We start from the raw sequence: 20,512 nt of genomic DNA on the forward strand, positions 1-20,512 counted from the left end.
CGATTCTTCTCATCCAGCCCTGAATGAAATACTTGGCCCACTTGGCCCGGGGTTACCGGATTATGGGGATAGGGTGGGGGTGTTGACCTTGGGTAGGGTGCTCTTTCCAAGAGCCGGTGCAGACTCGATGGGCTGAATGGCTTCCTTCTGCACTGTAAATTCTATGATAATCTATGATAATCCCTTCCTCAGACGAACCTGGTCTGCCACTTTCAGGTGTGTCTCTTGGAGCATAGCCACATCCGCCTTCAGCCCCTTCAAGTGCGCAAACACCCGGGCCCGTTTGACCGGCCCATTCAGCCCCTTCACATTCCAGGTTATCAGCCGGATCAGAGGGCTCCCTGCCCCCCTCCCCTGCCGATTAGCCATAACCCATCCCCTGCCCACCACTGGCCAGCGTCCCCCGCTCGGCCTGTTCCCCACGGCGGCAGCTCCAACCCCCCCCAAGCAACCCCTGCATACTCCAGCTCCTTCCTGGCCATTTCAGCAACAACCCGGTACCCCTCCTAGGCTAGGACCCCTCCCAGCCACGCCCCTCCCTCCATAGCACTCCCGTGAGCCAGCTAACTTCTGCTGACCCCGGCGACTCCCGCCATACCTCCGACTCCTCCCCACGTGGGACTACTCCTCCTCCTTCGTGCCCATCAGCAGGCCCTCCCCCCCCCGCTCTTGCGCGGGAAAATAACAGCCAGCAAAGGCCCGCACTTCTCAGCCCCGACCCCGCCCCCATCATCCCACAGCGCGGGAAACCAGCGAAAAGCCCGCGCTTTCGCCCTGCCCAACCCCACCTCCACTAGGGCAACTCCCATTGCCAGTCCCCCTCACCGGCTCCCCGCACTCCCAGTTTACCTCCCTGCCCGAACCCGTCCACCAGACCCATACAAAAAGACATAACGACATCGCCCCACCCATCCTAAAGCCAACACACATCTTGCATTAAACAGAGATCCCCCCCTCCAGAGCAAAAATTAAACACAATTACATTATCATACAAAGCCCCCATCTTTGACCCTCAGTTTGAGACCAGTTTCTCGGCCTGCACAAAGGCCCACGCCTCCTCCGGGGATTCAAAATAATGGTGCCGGTCCTTGTAGGTGACCCACAGACGCGCCGGCTGCAACATGCCAAACTTCACGCTCCGTCTGTGGAGCACCGCCTTCGTCCGGTTGAACCCGGCCCTCCACTTAGCCACCTCCACACTCCAGTCCTGGAAGATCCGCACCTCCGTGTCCTCCCACTTGCTGCTCCGCTCCTTCTTGGCCCACCGGAGCACGCACTCACGATCAACGAACCGGTGAAACCGCACCAACACTGCCCGTGGCGGCTCGTTCTGCTTGGGCCTCCTAGCCAGAATTCTGTGGGCCCCCTCCAACTCCAGGGGCCCCTGGAAGGACTCAGCTCCCATCAACGAGTTCAGCATAACGACCACATAGGCCGCCAGGTCCGACCCCTCCAGCCCCTCCGTGAGGCCCAGGATCCGCAAATTCTTCCGTTCGACCTGTTGTCCAGCTCCTTGAACCGCTCCTGCCACTTTTTGTGGAGCGCCTCGTGCATCTCTGCCTTCCCCGCGACGGCCACGGCCTCATCCTCCCTTTCGGAGGCCTGCTGCTGCAGCTCCTGGATCGCGGTCCCCTGGGCTGTTTGAGTCTCCATCAACTCTCTGGTGGTAGCCTTCAGCGACTCCAGCAGTTCCACCTTTAGCTCCTGGAAGCAGCGCAGCAGAGTCTCCTGCTGCTCCTGCGGCCACTGCCTCAGCTCCTCGAGGGCTCCGCCGGCCGCCATTTTGTCTCCCTTCCCCCGCCTTTCCAGGGGCGCTTCCACTGCTTTACTGCTCACCCCATTCCTGGTCCGGACCATAGGACCCTAGGGATCTACTCCAGACCGCTTCCCACGTCAGGATTCGTCGAAGAAGTTCCGTTGGGGGCCCTGAAAAGTTTTTAGCAGGAGCTGCCGAACGTGCGGCTTAGCTCCGCATAGCCGCAACCGGAAGTCCAGCTAAATGAAATTTAATGAGCACCAGTTTTCTTTATCACTTTTAATTTTAGCCAGAACTGCACAAAAGAAGGGAAAAATTATAAATATAATGCTGGAAGAGTGTAATAGAAGATGCAGATTGAATGAAAAAATTTGAAGGCCATAAGAGAAAGGGCCAGAAGCACCATCAAAAAAATGAACTATATAAAAAGCAATGATATCCAAAAGGACACCCTTCAACACCACCCCCTTCCCAATCCCAACAGACTAACTTCATTACTCATTGATAAAGATCAAAATCTATTGTCATGTGAGAGTACCTTTAAGAAATGAGTGTTTATAAATGGGTGTGTATATACATATCTGTAGTGAGTGTACCTTTAAGAAATGGCTGTTTATTACTGCAGTGATGAAAGAGGGTGGGTGGAGTTGGGCTGTCTGTCAGCTTTTTACTTCTGTTTTAGGTTGTTTGCTGCAGGGTGTGTTTTAGTTTTGTTTTCAGAGCTAGATAGCTCCAGTCATAGCCAGAAGGTGTATTCGTCTCTCTCTCTGTAATCTAAAGACTGTAAATCGATCCGTTGGTGATTTAAAACTAATAACTGCTCTCAGCAGTGAATTTAAACCTGATCTTTATGTTTTAAAGGTTTTTTTAAAAGTCTTATGGATGTTAAAAGGATAGCTTAAGGATTACCGAGTGTTGTACTCTTTGGGGGTTGTATTTTAATTAATGGTTGCTAAGATGTTCACTGTATATTTTGAAAAGGTTAACTTGAGTTCATAGAATAAACATTATTTTGCTTCAAAAAAGACGTTTCCATTTCTGCTGTACCACACCTGTAGAGTGGGGTGTGTGCTCCCCATACCACAATCTAGTAAAAGTTGTGGGTCAGGTGAAACCATGATACAATTTGGGTTTCTCTAAACCCTGCACATAACACTATACAGTATTAAATTTGCAATGTATGGTGTGCAATACTTATTTCGACATCGGCATTCAGTGACACAGGTGGGACTGCACACATCTATCTCCAAATGGGCTGCATAAACATTGGAAGCTAGAAATCTCCATTCTTATGGGTGCAGTGTTCCTAACACACTTAATAATAATAATAATCGCTTATTGTCACGAGTAGGCTTCAATGAAGTTACTGTGAAATGCCCCTAGTCGCCACATTCCAGCGCCTGTTTGGCGAGGCCGTTATGGGAATTGAACCCATGGTGCTGGCTGGCCTTGTTCTGCATTACAAGCCAGCTGTTTAACCCACTGCTAAATCAGCCCCTACTTGAGGGAAACATGCATTGTCCTCACCTCCAGTGGTTAAATTCATGGGGCAAACACTAATATAAAGAAATTACAGAGAAATAATGTCGTACATTTTTAGGAAAATAGGGATTGTCACAGAGAACAGCCAAGGCCATCTCAATGAAAATATGACAGTACAAAAATGATGTCCATCACCACTGGATCAGTGTATTACACGACTAAGAATAGGATCTGATTTATTAACCAGTTTTCTTGACAGAGCAGTGAAGACTAATGACAGGAGATTTATTCATTACTCCTCTCTCTTGGACAGGGAGCATTTCTTTTGCAAATTGATTCCGAACTGTCAAAAATGGTTGCTGCATATTTAAACAAAAAGGAGCTCTTTTTAATGCAGAATACATTCCTCGTATCAATCTTTAAAATGATTAGAACAATGCCATGCATACTTATACATATGAGTAATTATATTTTTTTCTGGCAGGTGATTGCAAGTGTGAAGATAAATGGATCGGGTGCATAATGCAAGATTCTGGGTAGGAAACCATACACAGTATACCTGTACTGGAATTCTGTATAAAACAGTAACCATTTTGCTGTCTGATCTCTGTGAGAAGTTACCAAGTCATTACATTTGATATTATGAAGAAAGAAAGAGCATTGCATTTATATAACACTTTATTAACCTCACGAGATCCCAAAATACTTTACAACTAATGAAGTAAGCGTGGACACTGTTGTCACACAATATTGCAGCAAGCTTACACAAACAGCAATTCTTTTTTTTATTCATTCACAGGATGTAACAATCACAAGCAAGGAAGTGTTTATTGTCCATCCCTAATTACCTTTAAATGGGCAGGTTGCTTGGCAGAGGGCAGTTAAGAATCGACCACTTTGCTGTAGGTCGGGAGTCACATTTAGACCAGATCAGGCAATGATCGCAGATTTCCTTCCCTAAAGGATATTCGTGAATGAGATGGGCTTTTACAACAATCTAATAGTTCCATGGACTCTATTACTGAAACTAGCTTTCTATTTCAGATTTATTGGATTAATTGCATTGAAATGCCTCAGATGCTGTGGTGGAATTTGAGCTCATGCAATTTAACGGAAATGAAACTGAGTCCCGTTTCATTGATCGTGTTTAGCCAAGTGTTTTCCCAGCATCAACAGTACCGAGAATGACCCCGCTATTAAACGTGACTCTGCTTCATTTCTGAGTCTCGGTGGCTGCACTTAGGCTCACTTCCGCATGCGGAGTTCTGCTTGCCAGTGCGGAAAAGGTCGGGTGGCGCCTGATCTCTAGACCCCCCCCATACCCCCAACTCATCAATTGGGGTCATCAACGGGCAGCACGGTGGTGCAGTGGGTTAGCCCTGTTGCGTCACAGCGCCGAGGTCCCAGGTTCGATCCAGGCTCTGGGTCACTGTCCATGTGGAGTTTGTACATTCTCCCCGTGTTTGCGTGGGTTTCGCCCCCACAACCCAAAGATGTGCAGGCTAGGTGGACTGGCCATGCTAAATTGCCCCTTAATTGGAAAAAATTGATTGTGTACTCTAAATTGAAAAAACAAATTGGGGTCATCAAGCTGCCTGCATCTCTCCTCATAAGGGCAGGCCACCCCCGGGCCCTATCCCCAACACAGACAAAATGCCACCAGACTGTTAGTGTCATGGTGCTCAGGTAGCATTGGGGGTAAAAGGGTACCATCCTGCCCAGAGCCCAACCACCTAGGGGCCCCCGATCACCTGGGAGATGCCCTAAGCACTGGTGTGCCTGATCCAAGTTTGTGGAAACCAGAACTAAACAACACCCGCTCGGGGTCTCCGAGGTGAGGCTGTTCGATCCCAGGCGCTGGGTAGAACTGGCGCAGACATAGTCAAGTGAGAATAATTACTCACTTGAATATGCAAATCTGGAACCTGGCCTCAGTGGACGGGATCCAGATCGTGACGCCTTGTGAGATCTCATTCGACATCGTGAGGAGTGAAGAGGCTGGAAAATCCTGCGAGAAGCCTCTCGCGAGATTTACTGGCCTCGTCTTCTCTCAAGTCGGGCACAACGAGGCCGATAGATCACGCTCCATCTCTAATCCAGGCCTCTGGATTACTAGTAATATAATCACTACTACTCCTCAGTAATGACAAGATAATCTGTTTTTGGTGATGTTGGTTTAAAGAGAAATATTGACCAAGGGAACCAAGATTTCGCATGCCCTTCTTTGAATGGTGCCATGGGATTTTTTTTACCTCCACCTAAGAAGGCACAGGGCACACATTTTAATCTCTAACCCAAACAACAGCATTTATAACAGTGTAACACTGCCTCAGTTCTGAATTGGCCATCAGCCTAAACCTTCTCTCTTTATGTTGCACCTTGTTATACAAGGGTTTCTAATCATGGTTAATTGATATAACAACATGATGTAACAACAGGGCAAGTAGAAGAGGTCGACCCCAAGAACTAGCTCAACTAGTACAGGGATTGAACCTGTGTGATCAGCATTATGAAACATCACACTCTAACCAGTTGAGCTAACCAGTCCTTCTAGCCTAAATTACGTACTCAAATCCCTGGAGAGGTCTAAAGTGCACAACCATTTAACTCTGGGACAAAGAAACTTCATGGCCGAAAGTTACAATTTAGCTTCAAACAGATTTAGTTCTGGAAGACCAGAAACAGTTTGCTCCAAATACTTCATTTACAGCCTGGTTATTGGTGAGTGGGGAAAGAGGTCAAACTGGTATACGCTAATGTAAGCCTGACCTACAGCTATCATATGCCTTAATTTTTTTTTTACATTTAAGGTTCTATATAAGTGTGAGTTATTATTATTGTCAAAGTCTTCAGGTTATTAGACATATTGCACTATTGGTATGTAATGTAAGTGCTGCTCCAGTGACTCAAGTGAAGATTAGTTGGCTGCTCTCCTCTTCAGAAATAAATGTGCCATGGAGAGCGAAAATAATTTGGAAAGATGATAAAGAGGAAGGTCACAAGGTTTCTAATGGGGACAGAATATAGATTTCACAGCACTGCAATTCACAACACTACTTATTTGACCAAAATTTGGGCTAAAGTGCAAATGCAAGGCAGTTATTTTGCAAATCAGAATTCAGCTCTTGTATTTCTTTATCCACAAGAATTCTTCAAAATACCATTATTAAAGTAGATTTTGGTATCCAGTGACAGGTGTTATACATAGAGGGAAAATATTGTCAGGTACCATTTTTGGGCACAGGGGGTTATGATGAGTGATCATCCTGTGCCTGCTACTGTTGGGGAAGGCAGCACACACGGTTCATACTGCTGCCCTTTCAGCATGCAGCCCAGAACAGAATGTGCTGCTGACTGGCTGCACGTTCAACAGGCTGTCAAGCAACGTGCGAGGCTGGCATCATGAACTTCTAGTTTTGTACCACTTAAACGCAGCCTGCCCCTTTGATGAGGAGCTGTTGCAGATTGTCTGTGGATGACTAATATGGAAACAAAAGCACAGAAAGTGGAGCAACAAGCAAGAGAAGAAGGCTCCCACTATCCTGATGTGATGCTGGATGCATTAATCCAGGAAGTGGGAAGGAGGAGAGGTAACATGTTTCCACAGTTGGTAAAGAGACTCTTAAGGCACACCCTGAGAAGAGAATGGAAACCGACCACCAGAGAACCTGACAGTTCAGGATGACAGCTCCTGCCTTCTGCCCCTTTTCAAAATCCAGCTCTCCCTTATTTTGCTATCTGGAAAGTCTCTGTTGGTGTGACTATTAACCTCTTGCTTTCCACTTCACCCACCCTCATTTCCTTCACCCCAGCCCTCACTTTCTGCTTTAAAACAGTCAGAAACCTTTGCCTGTCCAATTAATGCAGCCTGATGAGGAAGGTCAACAGCTACAACTGACCTTTAATGAAGAAGCATCATTACTTGATTGGACACTTACATCCATCAGTTCAGATACTGGTAATTGCTTAGAGGGTGGTTTCGAGTTGGGGTCTGCATGCATTGAATCATTGAGCAATGATTAAGGGGCAGCACGGTAGCATTGTGGATAGCACAATCGCTTCACAGCTCCAGGGTCCCAGGTTCGATTCCAGCTTGGGTCACTGTCTGTGCGGAGTCTGCACATCCTCCCCGTGTGTGCGTGGGTTTCCTCCGGGTGCTCCGGTTTCCTCCCACAGTCCAAAGATGTGCAGGTTAGGTGGATTGGCCGTGATAAAATTGCCCTTAGTGTCCAAAATTGCCCTTAGGGTTGGGTGGGGTTGCTGGGTTATGGGGATAGGGTGGAGGTGTTAACCTTGGGTAGGGTACTCTTTCTGGGAGCCGATGCAGACTCGATGGGTCGAATGGCCTCCTTCTGCACTGTAAATTCTATGTAAATCTATGTAAATGGGTGCAGCAGCAAGGCCTGGTGGAAAGGATAGCATGTGTTCCAGTTTATTGGAGAGCGAAGTCACAGACAAATTCTACTGAAAAGGCCTCGGATGAGGACTTTGACGGCTTGGTACGCAAGAGAATACTAATGTGCACACCAAGGTACTTGGTGCATTAGCAGCACTCTCACTTCAGTGGGGCAGTATCTCCATGGTTGAGGAACTTGTTGTCCTCTCACGATAACGGTATTCTGCCTCACATCACTGCCTCTCTACCAGTATCTTTGCTGTTGCCTTTTAGCCCACCAACCCAGACTGTTGCCAAGGTGTTGCCTCCAGAAGCTCGCCCCACAAGGTGCAGAGCTTTTCAAGGATGTCCTCTGAGACCATCTGATGCCTGTCTGTGTCTGTCTGTGTCTCTCGCTTTTCTCCTCTCTCTTTTCTCTTCTCTCTGGCAAGTAATAAGAACATGAAGTTTCCTCCCCTTCTATACAGGACCTCTGTCACCATTCTAATGCATCAATGGATAGAAAGCTGTGAGATATTAATGATTTTGCTTGCTCCCACCTGGCATAGAAATAAGGGAGGGTGGTGACTTGAACTCACCAGGCTGTGAAGTTTCAGGTTAGGTTGCAGGAGATGGCACAGTTCATTGATTGCCTTCCTGGTGAAGTGCACGTGCTTCAGTCATTGCTCCTGTGTGAAGTGGAGGTAAGGGAAAACCCTTGGTGCATAGGATCTTCTATTGGGAGCTTGTGGCGCTAACAATTATACTCAAAGCCGAGAGACTAGTACAATAGAGGCTTTATTGCTGTACGATGTTGTCCCTCCATCCGCAACTGTAGACTGAGGGTCTGAGCAGCTCTCATACATATTTATACACAAGCTCCCTGTGGGCGGAGCTAGCCGGCAGGGGCTGACCGGAGGAACCTGTATTACAGGTACAGGCATACATCCCCCTACTGCAGTACACATAACTACAGTGGTTATCTCACCACATTCACCCCCTGTAAAAAATGAGTCCGGCGGGGGTGACATGTAACTCTAATACAAAGGATGCTATTTACAAGAGGGTGCAACAAGGAAAATCAAGAGTCCATCCGGTTAGCAGGTTACAGGTTGAGCCGAATCGGTGGTCGGACGTTCCGCTGTGATCGGCGTAGCTGTGGTGGTGACGTCGGCACAGGCGGTGATGGCCCCGATGGTGCAGGTGCTGGCGGTGTTGGTGCTGGCTGCTGGCGGGATGACTCCGAGAGCAAGCCGAAATCTTCCATGTCCTCCAGGGTGGGCAGGGGGATGAGGGATGGACCTGATGGGGACGAATAGGGGGGCGCAGGGGTTGGCGCAGGAAGGGGTGTGGGCATGGGATCGGCACCTGAGGGAGCCAGGTCCCGGAGCGAGACTGTGTCCTGGCGGCCGTCGGGGAACTCCACGTAGGCATACTGAGGGTTGGCGTGGAGAAGGCGTACTTTGTCCACCAGGGGTTCCGCCTTGTGGTGCCGTACATGCCTATGGAGAAGGACTGGGCCCGGAGTCGTGAGCCAAGTCGGGAGCGACACTCCGGATGTGGACTTCCTAGGGAAGGCAAAAACACGTTCATGGGGTGTACTGTTAGTTGCGGTGCACAGTAGCGACCGAATGGAATGGAGCGCGTCAGGGAGGACCTGCTGCCAGCGAGCGGCTGGGAGGTTCCTGGACCGTAGGGCCAGCTGGACGGCCCTCCATACCGTCCCGTTCTCCCTCTCTACCTGCCCGTTTCCCCGGGGGTTGTAGCTGGTCGTCCTGCTGGAGGCGATACCCCTGCTGAGCAGGAACTGACGCAGCTCATCGCTCATGAATGAGGATCCCCTGTCACTGTGGATATAGTCGGGGAAACCGAACAGGGCGAAAATGGAATCCAGGGCCTTGATGACGGTGGCAGACGTCATATCTGGGCAAGGGATGGCAAAGGGGAACCTAGAAAATTCATCGACCACACTAAGGATGTAGGTGTTGCGGTCGGTAGAGGGAAGGGGCCCTTTGAAGTCCACGCTGAGGCGTTCAAAGGGGCGGGATGCTTTCACCAGGCGCGCGCGATCTGGCCGGTAGAAGTGCGGCTTGCACTCCGCACAGATCTGGCAGTCTCTGGTGACTGTCCGTACTTCCTCGACGGAGTAGGGCAGATTGCGGGCTTTGATCAGATGGTACAAGTGGGTGACCCCCGGATGGCAAAGGCTGTCGTGCAAGGCACGGAGCTGGTTCACTTGTGCACTGGCACATGTACCTCGGGAGAGGGCGTCTGGGGGCTCGTTGAGCTTGCCGGGGCGATACAAGATCTCGTAGTTAAAGGTGGAGAGCTCGATTCTCCACCGCAAGATTTTGTCATTCTTGATCTTGCCCCGCTGCGTGTTGTTGAACATGAAGGCTACCGACCGTTGGTCAGTGAGGAGAGTGAATCTCCTGCCGGCCAGGTAATGCCTCCAGTGCCGCACCGCTTCAACGATTGCCTGGGCTTCCTTTTCGACAGAGGAATGCCGAATTCCGGAGGCGTGGAGGGTGCGTGAAAAGAATGCCACGGGTCTGCCGGCCTGATTCAGCGTGGCGGCAAGGGCGACATCTGAAGTGTCGCTCTCTACTTGGAAAGGCAGAGTCTCGTCTACGGCGTGCATCCCCGCCCTGGCTATGTCATATCGAATGCAGGCGAAGGCCTGTTGTGCCTCGGCCGAGAGGGGAAAATGTGTGGACTGGATAAGTGGCCGGGCCTTGTCTGCGTATTGCGGGACCCATTGGGCGTAATAAGAGAAAAACCCAAGGCAGCGTTTGAGGGCCTTGGGGCAGTGGGGAATTGGGAGCTCCATGAGGGGGCGCATGCGGTCGGGATCGGGCCCCAGTAGTCCGTTTTGGACTACGTAGCCAAGGATGGCTAAGCGGTCTGTGCGGAACACGCATTTCTCCTTGTTGTACGTGAGATTAAGGAGAGATGCGGTGTGGAGGAATTTATAAAGGTTGGCATCATGGTCCTGCTGGTCATGGCCGCAGATGGTGACATTGTCGAGGTACGGGAAGGTGGCCTGCAATCCGTACCGGTCAACCATTCGGTCCATTTCTCGCTGAAAGACCGAGACCCCATTCGTGACGCCGAAGGGAACCCTCAGAAATTGGTACAGATGACCGTCCGCCTCAAAGGCAGTGTAGGGACGGTCCGATTTACGGATGGGGAGCTGGTGGTAGGCGGATTTCAGGTCAATAGTAGAGAAGACCCGGTACTGTGCAATCTGATTGACCATATCAGAAATGCGGGGGAGGGGGTACGCGTCGAGCTGCGTGTACCGGTTGATGGTCTGGCTGTAGTCCACGACCATCCTGTGCTTCTCCCCGGTCTTAACCACTACCACCTGGGCTCTCCAAGGGCTGTTGCTGGCCTCGATGATACCCTCCCGAAGCAGCCGCTGGACTTCGGACCTGATGAAGGCCTTGTCCTGGGTGCTGTACCGTCTGCTCCTGGTGGCGACGGGCTTGCAATCCACAGTCAGATTGGCAAAGAGGGAGGGGGGCTCGACCTTGAGGGTCGCGAGGCCGCAAACGGTGAGGGGAGGTAGGGGTCCACCGAATTTGAGGGTGAGGCTCTGGAGATTGCACTGGAAATCCAGGCCTAGTAGGAGTGAAGTGCAGAGGTCGGGGAGAATGTACAGACGAAAACAGTCGAATTCCACACCCTGTACAGTGAGTTTAACCAGGCAGAAACCCCGGATCGGGACAGAGTGGGAACCGGAGGCAAGGGAGATCTGCCGGTCGGCGGGATGGATCGCAAGGGAATAGCGCCTTACCGTGTCCAGGTGGACGAAGCTCTCGGTGCTCCCGGAGTCGATGAGGCAGGAGGTCACATGGCCGTTGACCAGCACCGATGTGGAAGAGGGTGCCAGGTTGCGAGGACGGGACTGGTCGAGCGTAACGGAGGCGAGCAGTGGTTGGTCGGCGGTTGAGTCAGATGAGTCCGACGAGGAGCGGTAGCGAACCGTGTCCCGTGATGGCGGCCCCTGGAGACGAGATGGCGGCATCCGCAGTACCTGTGGGTAAAATGGCGGCGTCCATGGAGCGCACGTTATGGGGTCGGAACAAAATGGCGGCGCCCATGGAACGCACATGGCTGTGGTGGATGAAGATGGCGGCGCCCATGGGGCGCACGTGGCGGGGGCGGCAAAAGATGGCGGCGCCCACTGATGGCACGTGGAGTCGGGGGAAGCGGACGGCGAGGCCCATTGAGGGAGCGGCTGAGGCGTGGGGATCGGCGGCGCGATAGCGGCGACCGTCCGGGACTGACACACCGCTGCAAAGTGGCCTTTCTTTCCACAAGCTTTGCAGGTCGCTGTGCGGGCCGGGCAGCGTTGGCGAGGGTGCTTCTGTTGGCCGCAGAAGTAACAGTGGGGACCCCCAGGGGGTGCGGTGCGGCGGGCAGCGCAGGCATAGTGCGCGGGGGCGGCTGCTGGGGGGGCCGTTTGCGGGGTCCAAGAGGGGTGGGACGGATGGGTCTGGGGAGCCGTTTGCGGGGTCCACGAGGGGTAGGACGGGTGGGCCGAGTGGCTAGCGGAGTAAGTGTGCGCACTACGGGAGGCGGCCGTCATGGAGAGCGCCAGGGCCTTTGCGGCCGCGAGGTCGGGGGCGACCCCTTCCAGCAGTCGTTGCCGGATGGGGTCCGATGCAATGCCTGTAACGAAGGCATCGCGCATGAGTAAGTCCGAATGTTCCGCGGCTGTGAGGGCCCGGCAGTCGCAGTCTCGTACCAGAGGTATAAGGGCCCTCCAGTAGTCCTCAATCGACTCACCCGGCTGCTGGACGCAAGTAGAAAGTTGATGCCTCGCAAACAGGGTGTTCGTCGATGGTGCATAATTCTCCTTGAGCAGTTCCATAGCTGCGGTGTAGTCGGTCGCATCTCGAATGAGCGGAAAGACGCTGGAGCTAAGTCTGGAGTACAGGAGTTGCTTTTTCTGAGCCTCCGTCGGGGGAGGGTGTGCTGAAGAGATGTAGGCCTCTAAGACTGCGAGCCAGTGATCAAAGTCTTTTCTGGCGTGAGGCGAATGTGGATCCAGCTGCAGACGGTCAGGCTTGACTCTGATGTCCATGGTGACTGGGAAATCGTACAGCAATAAATTGTGGCGCTAACAATTATACTCAAAGCCGAGAGACTAGTACAATAGAGGCTTTATTGCTGTACGATGTTGTCCCTCCATCCGCAACTGTAGACTGAGGGTCTGAGCAGTTCTCATACATATTTATACACAAGCTCCCTGTGGGCGGAGCTAGCCGGCAGGGGCTGACCGGAGGAACCTGTATTACAGGTACAGGCATACATCCCCCTACTGCAGTACACATAACTACAGTGGTTATCTCACCACAGAGCTGTCCTCTCTCTGGGCACTGCTTCCTCTAAATGCTGCTCAAGCACAATTCTCAAGTCATGCTGCAGCTCAAGAGGGACTATAACAGTAGCCTTCATTACTGAAGCAGATTTTCAACTGAAATGCCAAACAACTCCTTTGATCTCATCGTCAGAATTCAACACCACTCCCTTGTAAATCCAAATGTTTAGGAAAAGTTCTCCAATAACACAATACAGTGCTTACACTAACTGCACCATCAAAATCAAGTCAAAAACATCCCATCTCTGGTTGCATTGTTGACCCTATAAATAGAGCCGGCTGGTGTCTGTCACGTAGCCAAATACATATTCCATAATTATGAGATGGTATTAACTAAATCTGGATGGCCAGAATTGCAACTACAAATGGATAATAAAAGCTGGTCCAGCCAACAAAGGCAACATCCCATAAATTAATTTATAAAAGATTATATGCCAGATCTGATTTAAGAATCTGTTTTCCGTCATGATCTGACCACTCTACATGTTCCTGAAGCACTCCGGCCTACTTTTTTCCAGCTCAGCTATGCTGCAGAGACAAATTTTGCTGTAGGTCAGTTTTTCTTTATTGATTTAGACTGGTAAAGTACTAATTTTAAAACAATCTTTGCATTCAAGGCTGTGTGGAATATTTTCAGATTATTTATTGACTGACAGAATACGTGTACTCTTGTTGTCTGAGCTAATCACCAGAAGATGGCACAGTATCCCTGCCTGTGTTAATAAAGTGTATTTATTAATACACCTGTTGAGTGATGAACCGCACTGCAGTCAAAAGACTGCCACAAGGTGGAGGTCAAGTCATATAGTTATAGGAGTGCTAAGTGAGGGGAATTCCGAGACTGGATTTGTGCCAGACACCAAATGTTTATCGATGCTTCCGGCCTGCTGCAGCTGGTGTGATCAGATTCACGCCTTCGCTGGACGTGAACCAGATTGGCATATTTAAATCTTCATTTAAATATACAGGATCGGTTTTAAATTGGATTTCTTGGCTTCAGTAATTCTCCCACCCACTGGCGCAACGTGAAGCACTACTGGTCTCCACAAACGGAGACCAGACGTGATGGCCATGCTGAGGGGCTCGGAGGCCATTGTAGCCCCCGGTGGTCAGGGACCTGGCAGGACAGTGCCAACATGCCATGTTGGCACTGCTAGGTTGGCACTGCCAGGGTGCTAGTTTGGCACTGCCAAGAGACAGGGGCTGAAGGGGTCTAGGAAAGGGGGGGGTGCATTTGATGAACCCATAGCGGGGTGTTGCTCAACTGTAGGGGGGGGAATGCTGGTACCTGCGATTGGAAATGTCCGACCTCATGCTGGTGACGGGGGTGGGTGGTGGGACGGAGCATTAGTCTAAGATCAGTACGCCTTTTAAAAATGGTGCCCTGAACTCTGAGGAGCTGGACGTGCCTTTATCGTCAGCTCCCGTATACCACATTCATGCCGCCGTACACCCGAACCTCCATAGCCATTTCTAAGTATGGTTGGATTGCTGTCTGGATCACGCCAAACCACCCAGCGGGAATTGTACCTCATCACTGAAGACCACACTTAGAGAGTGATTCTCCGGCTTCCTTGCGCTCTTGTTCAAGTGAAACAAGGCCGGTGAATAGCGGGGTCGGTCAAAAATGATAACCGCGCCAGTCGCCAAACAGTTTGCAATGCAGCCGGTCCACTCCCATAGGCAAAATTGGGATCTTGCTATAGCTTGGTGAGAAACCATTTAGCACCACTTAAGCCCTATTTCCATACAACTAATAAGAGCCACCTCATATCCAACAGCCTCCCGTCAGTCAGCGGCCTCACCAACAAGTGCTCACTCTGGCGCTGATTAGTGCTCCTTTTGAAAAACGTGAACCTGGTGGAAGGATTTCTGTGGGGTGTCGAGGAGGGGAGGAGTGCTGGACTTGCCACCCCAATGCTCGGTGGGAGGGGGGGCGGGGAGGAGGGAGAACCGCGGACCATCCACGTGGGTGGGCCGCCATGTGGGGGGGGGGGGGGAGGCAACCATGCCTGTCACCACCATGCCAACCCCTGGATCATGTGTGTCATGATATGTATATTGACTGGGATGTAAAGAGTTAACAATAAGAACATGATTTATTCCACTAGAGGGAACCGCATATATGAAATGAAAATCGCTTATTGTCACGAGTAGGCTTCAATGAAGTTACTGTGAAAAGCCCCTAGTCGCCACATTCCGGCGCCTGACCGGGGAGGCTGGTACGGGAATCGAACCGTGCTGCTGGCCTGCTTGGTCTGCTTTAAAAGCCAGCGATTTAGCCTGGTGAGCTAAACCAGCCCCTGGTATATCATGGACTTGGGAATTCTGGGATTAGATTATTAGATGATAAGCCGATTAGAGAGTAAAAGGATTAGATAGTGATGTGTGGTAGAGAGCAGTTGTACATTTGATAGTTCTGTAAGTTAGAGATAGCATAGTTTTATACAATAACCTTCTATTTTAGGAATGTGAACGGATCTTAGTTAGTGGTGTAAATACATTTATAGTTTTGTTTGTTAACAAAGCTTTGTGGTCTTTATTCAACACTATACATCCGAGCCATCCAGGTAAAGCAGAATATAGATTACAACATGGTACCAGCAGTGGTCCTAGAGTAGTTTAGTCAGGTTTAGGGAGAAAGAAAGAATCTCAGCTTGAGGAAAGAAAAGAATGTGCAAAGAAAAAATCTCAACCAGACTCCAGTAGCAACAACAAGACTCCAGCAACAACCAGAAACATCACAGAAAAAGAAATACCCAGCCGAAGAGTCATGGAAGGTCTGCAGTTTCCAAAGGCATTCAGCATATCAGGAAATGTAGAGGTAAACTGAAAAATATTCAACAAGAGTTTGAACTGTACCGCTCATCCTCCAACCTCCAAACTGCCAGTGATAAGCGAAAAACTGCTTTATTGCTACTAATGGCTGGACAACAGGCTATTGAAGTGTATAACTCATTCCACTCTGAGAAGGAAGTTGAAAAGAATAACTTTGAAGTGGTCATTGAAACTTTTGATCGTTATTGTCAGCTTATAAGAAATGAAAAGCTCAGTAACCATCTGCAAAAGAAACAAAAAATAAGGCTGGAAGATTCAATCAAAATGTGCCGTGCAAGGAAACAATCCAAAAATAGAAGGGCCGAAATGTTGAATCGGCAAAGTAAAAATAAACTTGCCTCCGTGAAAGCTGTGGCGCAGTTAAAAATCCATTGCGCAGACAAAAAGACCAATCTGCACAAGTGCACTCGAAAAAAGCGCGCTTCAGAAGTCGGACGTTTCAGACATGCGCAGTTAAAGAAACAAACGCGCGCTTCAGAATTTGAACGTTCTGCGCATGTGCACTTTGAAAAACGACGCGATCCGGAAGAATCTGGAATAAAGAGCGCACTCCGGACGAGGATCGATTTGCGCATGCGCAATCGAAATTTGCGCATGACGTAATGGACGTGATGACATCAGAGCATTGTGGACATGCCCACTTAAAGAAAAACTGCTCGGAAATCGAAAAAACATTCGAAAAAAGGCACAGAACAGAAGATTTTACCTCACAAGGCAGAACATTTCCTGAATTTGAATAAACAGCTGAAGAAGACTTTTGCAGCACCATGAAACAAAATGTTTTCAGCATGCAACAAGAAGAAAATGTTAGCAAATCTAAAACTAAAGAAGATAAACCATACATTGAAGAATATTACTCCGATATGGCAGAGACATTCAGGTTCGATGATTATTCTGTTAGTAAAAAGATTGAAATTCTAAATAGCACTCTACTAATGGTAGATTAATCCAATACATTGATGGAATTGCATACTGTTGCTCCATTGGACAGCAGTAACCTGACAAATGAACAACCAGAAGAAAAAGAATCCGCAGGAAGAGCACTGAAAGACTGCAGAAAGAGAGCACTGAAAGACCAAGACTATGAAGGTCTATCTAGTTTATTTGATCAACAAAAAGAAGACTATGAAGGCCTATCCACTGTATTTGCAAATAGTGACAAAATGATCACAAGTAGCAGACAAGCTGTGCAGGACTGTACAAAAGAACATGACAATCAGAGTGCAACAATGAATTATTCAATTGTGAACAACCTACAAAAAAATGGCATCTTGGAGAAGTTGATGCCAGATGAGAAGCACCAAGAGCTCAATAATACATTGGATCATCCAGAATGGAATAATGTCACAAAGCTCAACAATGCATCAGATCATCAACAGGAACCCGAGATCATAAAGTGCAGCGAAACATAAGATAATACAAAGGACATTGATACTAAAATGTTTGAATATGAAATCAAACAATCCAAAAGGAACAGATCTTGAGCACACAAAGTGCTACTATGGAACAACAGTCTGTACACAGTGGTACAACTTGGATTGGATTGGATTGGATTTGTTTATTGTCACGTGTACCGAGGTACAGTGAAAAGTATTTTTCTGCAAGCAGCTCAACAGATCATTCAGTACATGGGAAGAAAAGGGAATTGAACAGAATTCAAGAAAATACATGAGAATACATAATAGGGCAACACAATATATACAATGTACTACATAAGCATTGGCGTCGGATGAAGCAGACATGGGTGTAGTGTTAATGAGGACAGCCCATAAGAGGGTCATTTAGGAGTCTGGTGACAGTGGGCAAGAAGCTGTTTTTGAGTCTGTTCGTCCGTGTTCTCAGACTTCTGAATCTCCTGCCCGATGGAAGAAGTTGGAAAAGTGAGTAAGCCGGGTGGGAGGGATCCTTGATTATGCTGCCTGCTTTCCCCCGGCAGCGGGAGGTGTAGATGGAATCAATGGATGGGAGGCAGGTTCGTGTGATGGACTGGGCGGTATTCACGACTCTCTGAAGTTCCTTGCGGTCCTGGGCCGAGCAGTTGCCATACCAGGCTGTGATGCAGCCCGAGAGGATGCTCTCTATAGTGCATCTGTAAAAGTTGGTAAGGGTTAATGTGGACATGCCGAATTTCCTTAGTTTCCTGAGGAAGTAAAGGCGCTGTTGTGCTTTCTTGGTGATAGCGTCGACATGAGTGGACCAGGATAGATTTTTGGTGATGTGCACCCCTAGGAATTTGAAACTGCTCACCATCTCCACCTCGGCTCCGTTGATGCTGACAGGGGTGTGTACAGTACTTTGCTTCCTGAAGTCGATGACCAGCTCTTTAGTTTTGCTGGCATTAAGGGAAAGATTGTTGTCGCTGCACCACTCCACTAGGTTCTCTATCTCCCTCCTGTATTCGGACTCGTCGTTATTCGAGATCCGGCCCACTATGGTCGTATCGTCAGCAAACTTGTAGATGGAGTTGGAACCAAGTTTTGCCATGCAGTCGTGTGTGTACAGGGAGTAGAGTAGGGGGCTAAGTACGCAGCCTTGCGGGGCACCGGTGTTGAGGATTATTGTGGAGGAGGTGTTGGTGTTCATTCTTACTGACTGTGGTCTGTTGGTCAGAAAGTCGAGGATCCAGTTGCAGAGTGGAGAGCCAAGTCCTAGGTTTTGGAGCTTTGATATGAGCTTGGCTGGGATTATGGTGTTGAAGGTGTTGAACTCTGAAACCGAAGGACGACTGAACAGCACAGTCCAATGCAATGGCAAGAAAGTGTTGAAACTTGCAGTCACACTTGACAGACCATACAGGATGGAAAAAAATCCAGATACCAACCCAGCAAGGGACTGCAGGACACTGTGTCAACCACAGGTATAGGTGGAGGTCAAACAAACAAATGTGTGTGCAGACAATACAAAATGTATGCATAATGGCAACAATGTTAGGAAGAACAGGACATTGTTTAGACAAAAAAGAAGTCATGCCAACAAATTTAATGAGTTCGTATTTGCTCAAAGACCAAAAAGCAAAGCAGTTTTTAGGGCAAAGGACCCACAAACTCGACATCACAAACACAGAAAAAAACAGGTCAGACAACAAAAGTGGTTCAACCAGTCGAACACTTGATCGATTTGGACTGATGACTTGTTGGCATTTCAACACACTATCCCAGGGCAGACTGAGTACAGACTCAATTTGTGGACTGTAAAAAATGTATTAAAAAATTGTTAACTAGTACTCAATTACTTATAATGAACAGACAATGATGTTGACTTATGTTTGTAGAAATCTCCAAATATCTTTGAAAAAAAGGGGGTGTCATGATATGTATAATGGCTGGATGTAAAGAGTTAACAAATTATCATATTATCATAATAACATGATTCATACCACTAGAGGGAACCACAGAACAGTCATATATATATATCATGGACTTGGGGACTCTGGGATTAGATGAATAGAAGATTAAAACATTAGAGAATAAGAGGATTAGATAGTGAGGTGTGATACTTGAGAGTTCTATCAGTTAGAGATAGCATAGTTTTATACAATAACCTTCTACTTTAAGAATGTGAACAAATCTTAGTAGTGTAAATACATTTATAGTTTTGTTTGCTAATATAGCTTTATGCTCTTTATTCAACACTACGCATTCAAGCCATCCAGGTAAAGCAGAATAGAGAATAGAACAATTGTGTGCCCATTCCTGGGGGACCCTGGCCCCTGCCTGCCTGCCTCACCGACCACCCATAACCCCCATCGACTGTTGAGCCCTCTGACCATGCGGTTGAAGGCTATTGCTAATAGGAAATTGGGAACTGTGGTAAGTGGGAGCTCCACACAACCTAAGTGGATTCCCCGTGGGTGGTGGGCCATGTAGGACGTGGGAGTCATTGCCTAGCATCCCAATCACACATTGATGCCTGGACACTGCTTGAACACAGCGGGAGGCAACACCTCACACGCAACAGTCTGCATCCGAACATCCAGGGGGTGGGACACAGTTCCGGGAACATGTCCATGGCGGAGGGTGGGTGAGTGGCACGGGGATTGGAGTGGATGACTGGAGAGACGTGCCAAGGGTTCGGAGGTCAGTCCACATTGTGGAAGAAAGTGACAGAGGCATCATACTAGTTGTGCACAAAGGTGTTAATTGTGTTTTACAATTCGCCACCCTCCCGATTGTGCAGCCCCCTCCCACACCCCCAGCCGCCTCACCCCTTACCTACCAACCCCTCCCTGGTTGCCCTCCATGATCCTCGATGTGCTTGGCCCTCCTAGCTCTACCACTGCATCTAAGTGTCCCCAGGATGCACATCTGAGATGGAGGCAGCCAGCTGTTTACCATGTCCTGTGGCCTTCAGTACCCTGGCGAGCATCCTCTGGGGGCTCTGAGGCCGAAGGGTCCCGGCCCTGTCCCATGTGCCGGTTGAGAAGCGACCCCATCAGAGCGGTGGGACTCGGGGTAGCTGGTGCCCACTGTCACCACTCCATGAGAAGGGCCTGGGTTGACACCCTGTGCTCCCTCCTCCCACTCGGTGCCCATAGGGCCCTGGTTCACCTTGGGCCAGAGGGGCAGCTGGTTCGAGCTCCGATTGCTCCTGCATCATCTAGCTCTACCAGTCCTGGTCGTTCACCATGGTCCGCACCATCATGCTTCTCAGTGTCTGGGACATGCTCTGCAGT

General features: G+C 49.2%; 1 protein-coding gene across 6 annotated transcripts in view; it reads left to right on the top strand.

Moving 5' to 3' along the window:
* adam22 (ADAM metallopeptidase domain 22) overlaps nt 1–20,512 on the top strand; it is a 480,389-nt gene that overhangs the window by 255,379 nt on the left and 204,498 nt on the right. For all 6 annotated transcript variants that reach the window (XM_038797995.1, XM_038797996.1, XM_038797998.1 and 3 more), the window contains exon 14: nt 3,723–3,774. In XM_038797995.1, coding sequence (XP_038653923.1) covers nt 3,723–3,774 — 52 coding nt within the window. The remainder of the gene's footprint in view (nt 1–3,722; nt 3,775–20,512) is intronic.

Source organism: Scyliorhinus canicula, chromosome 5 (assembly GCF_902713615.1).
Source record: "Scyliorhinus canicula chromosome 5, sScyCan1.1, whole genome shotgun sequence".
In the NCBI taxonomy this organism is placed as follows: domain Eukaryota; kingdom Metazoa; phylum Chordata; class Chondrichthyes; order Carcharhiniformes; family Scyliorhinidae; genus Scyliorhinus; species Scyliorhinus canicula.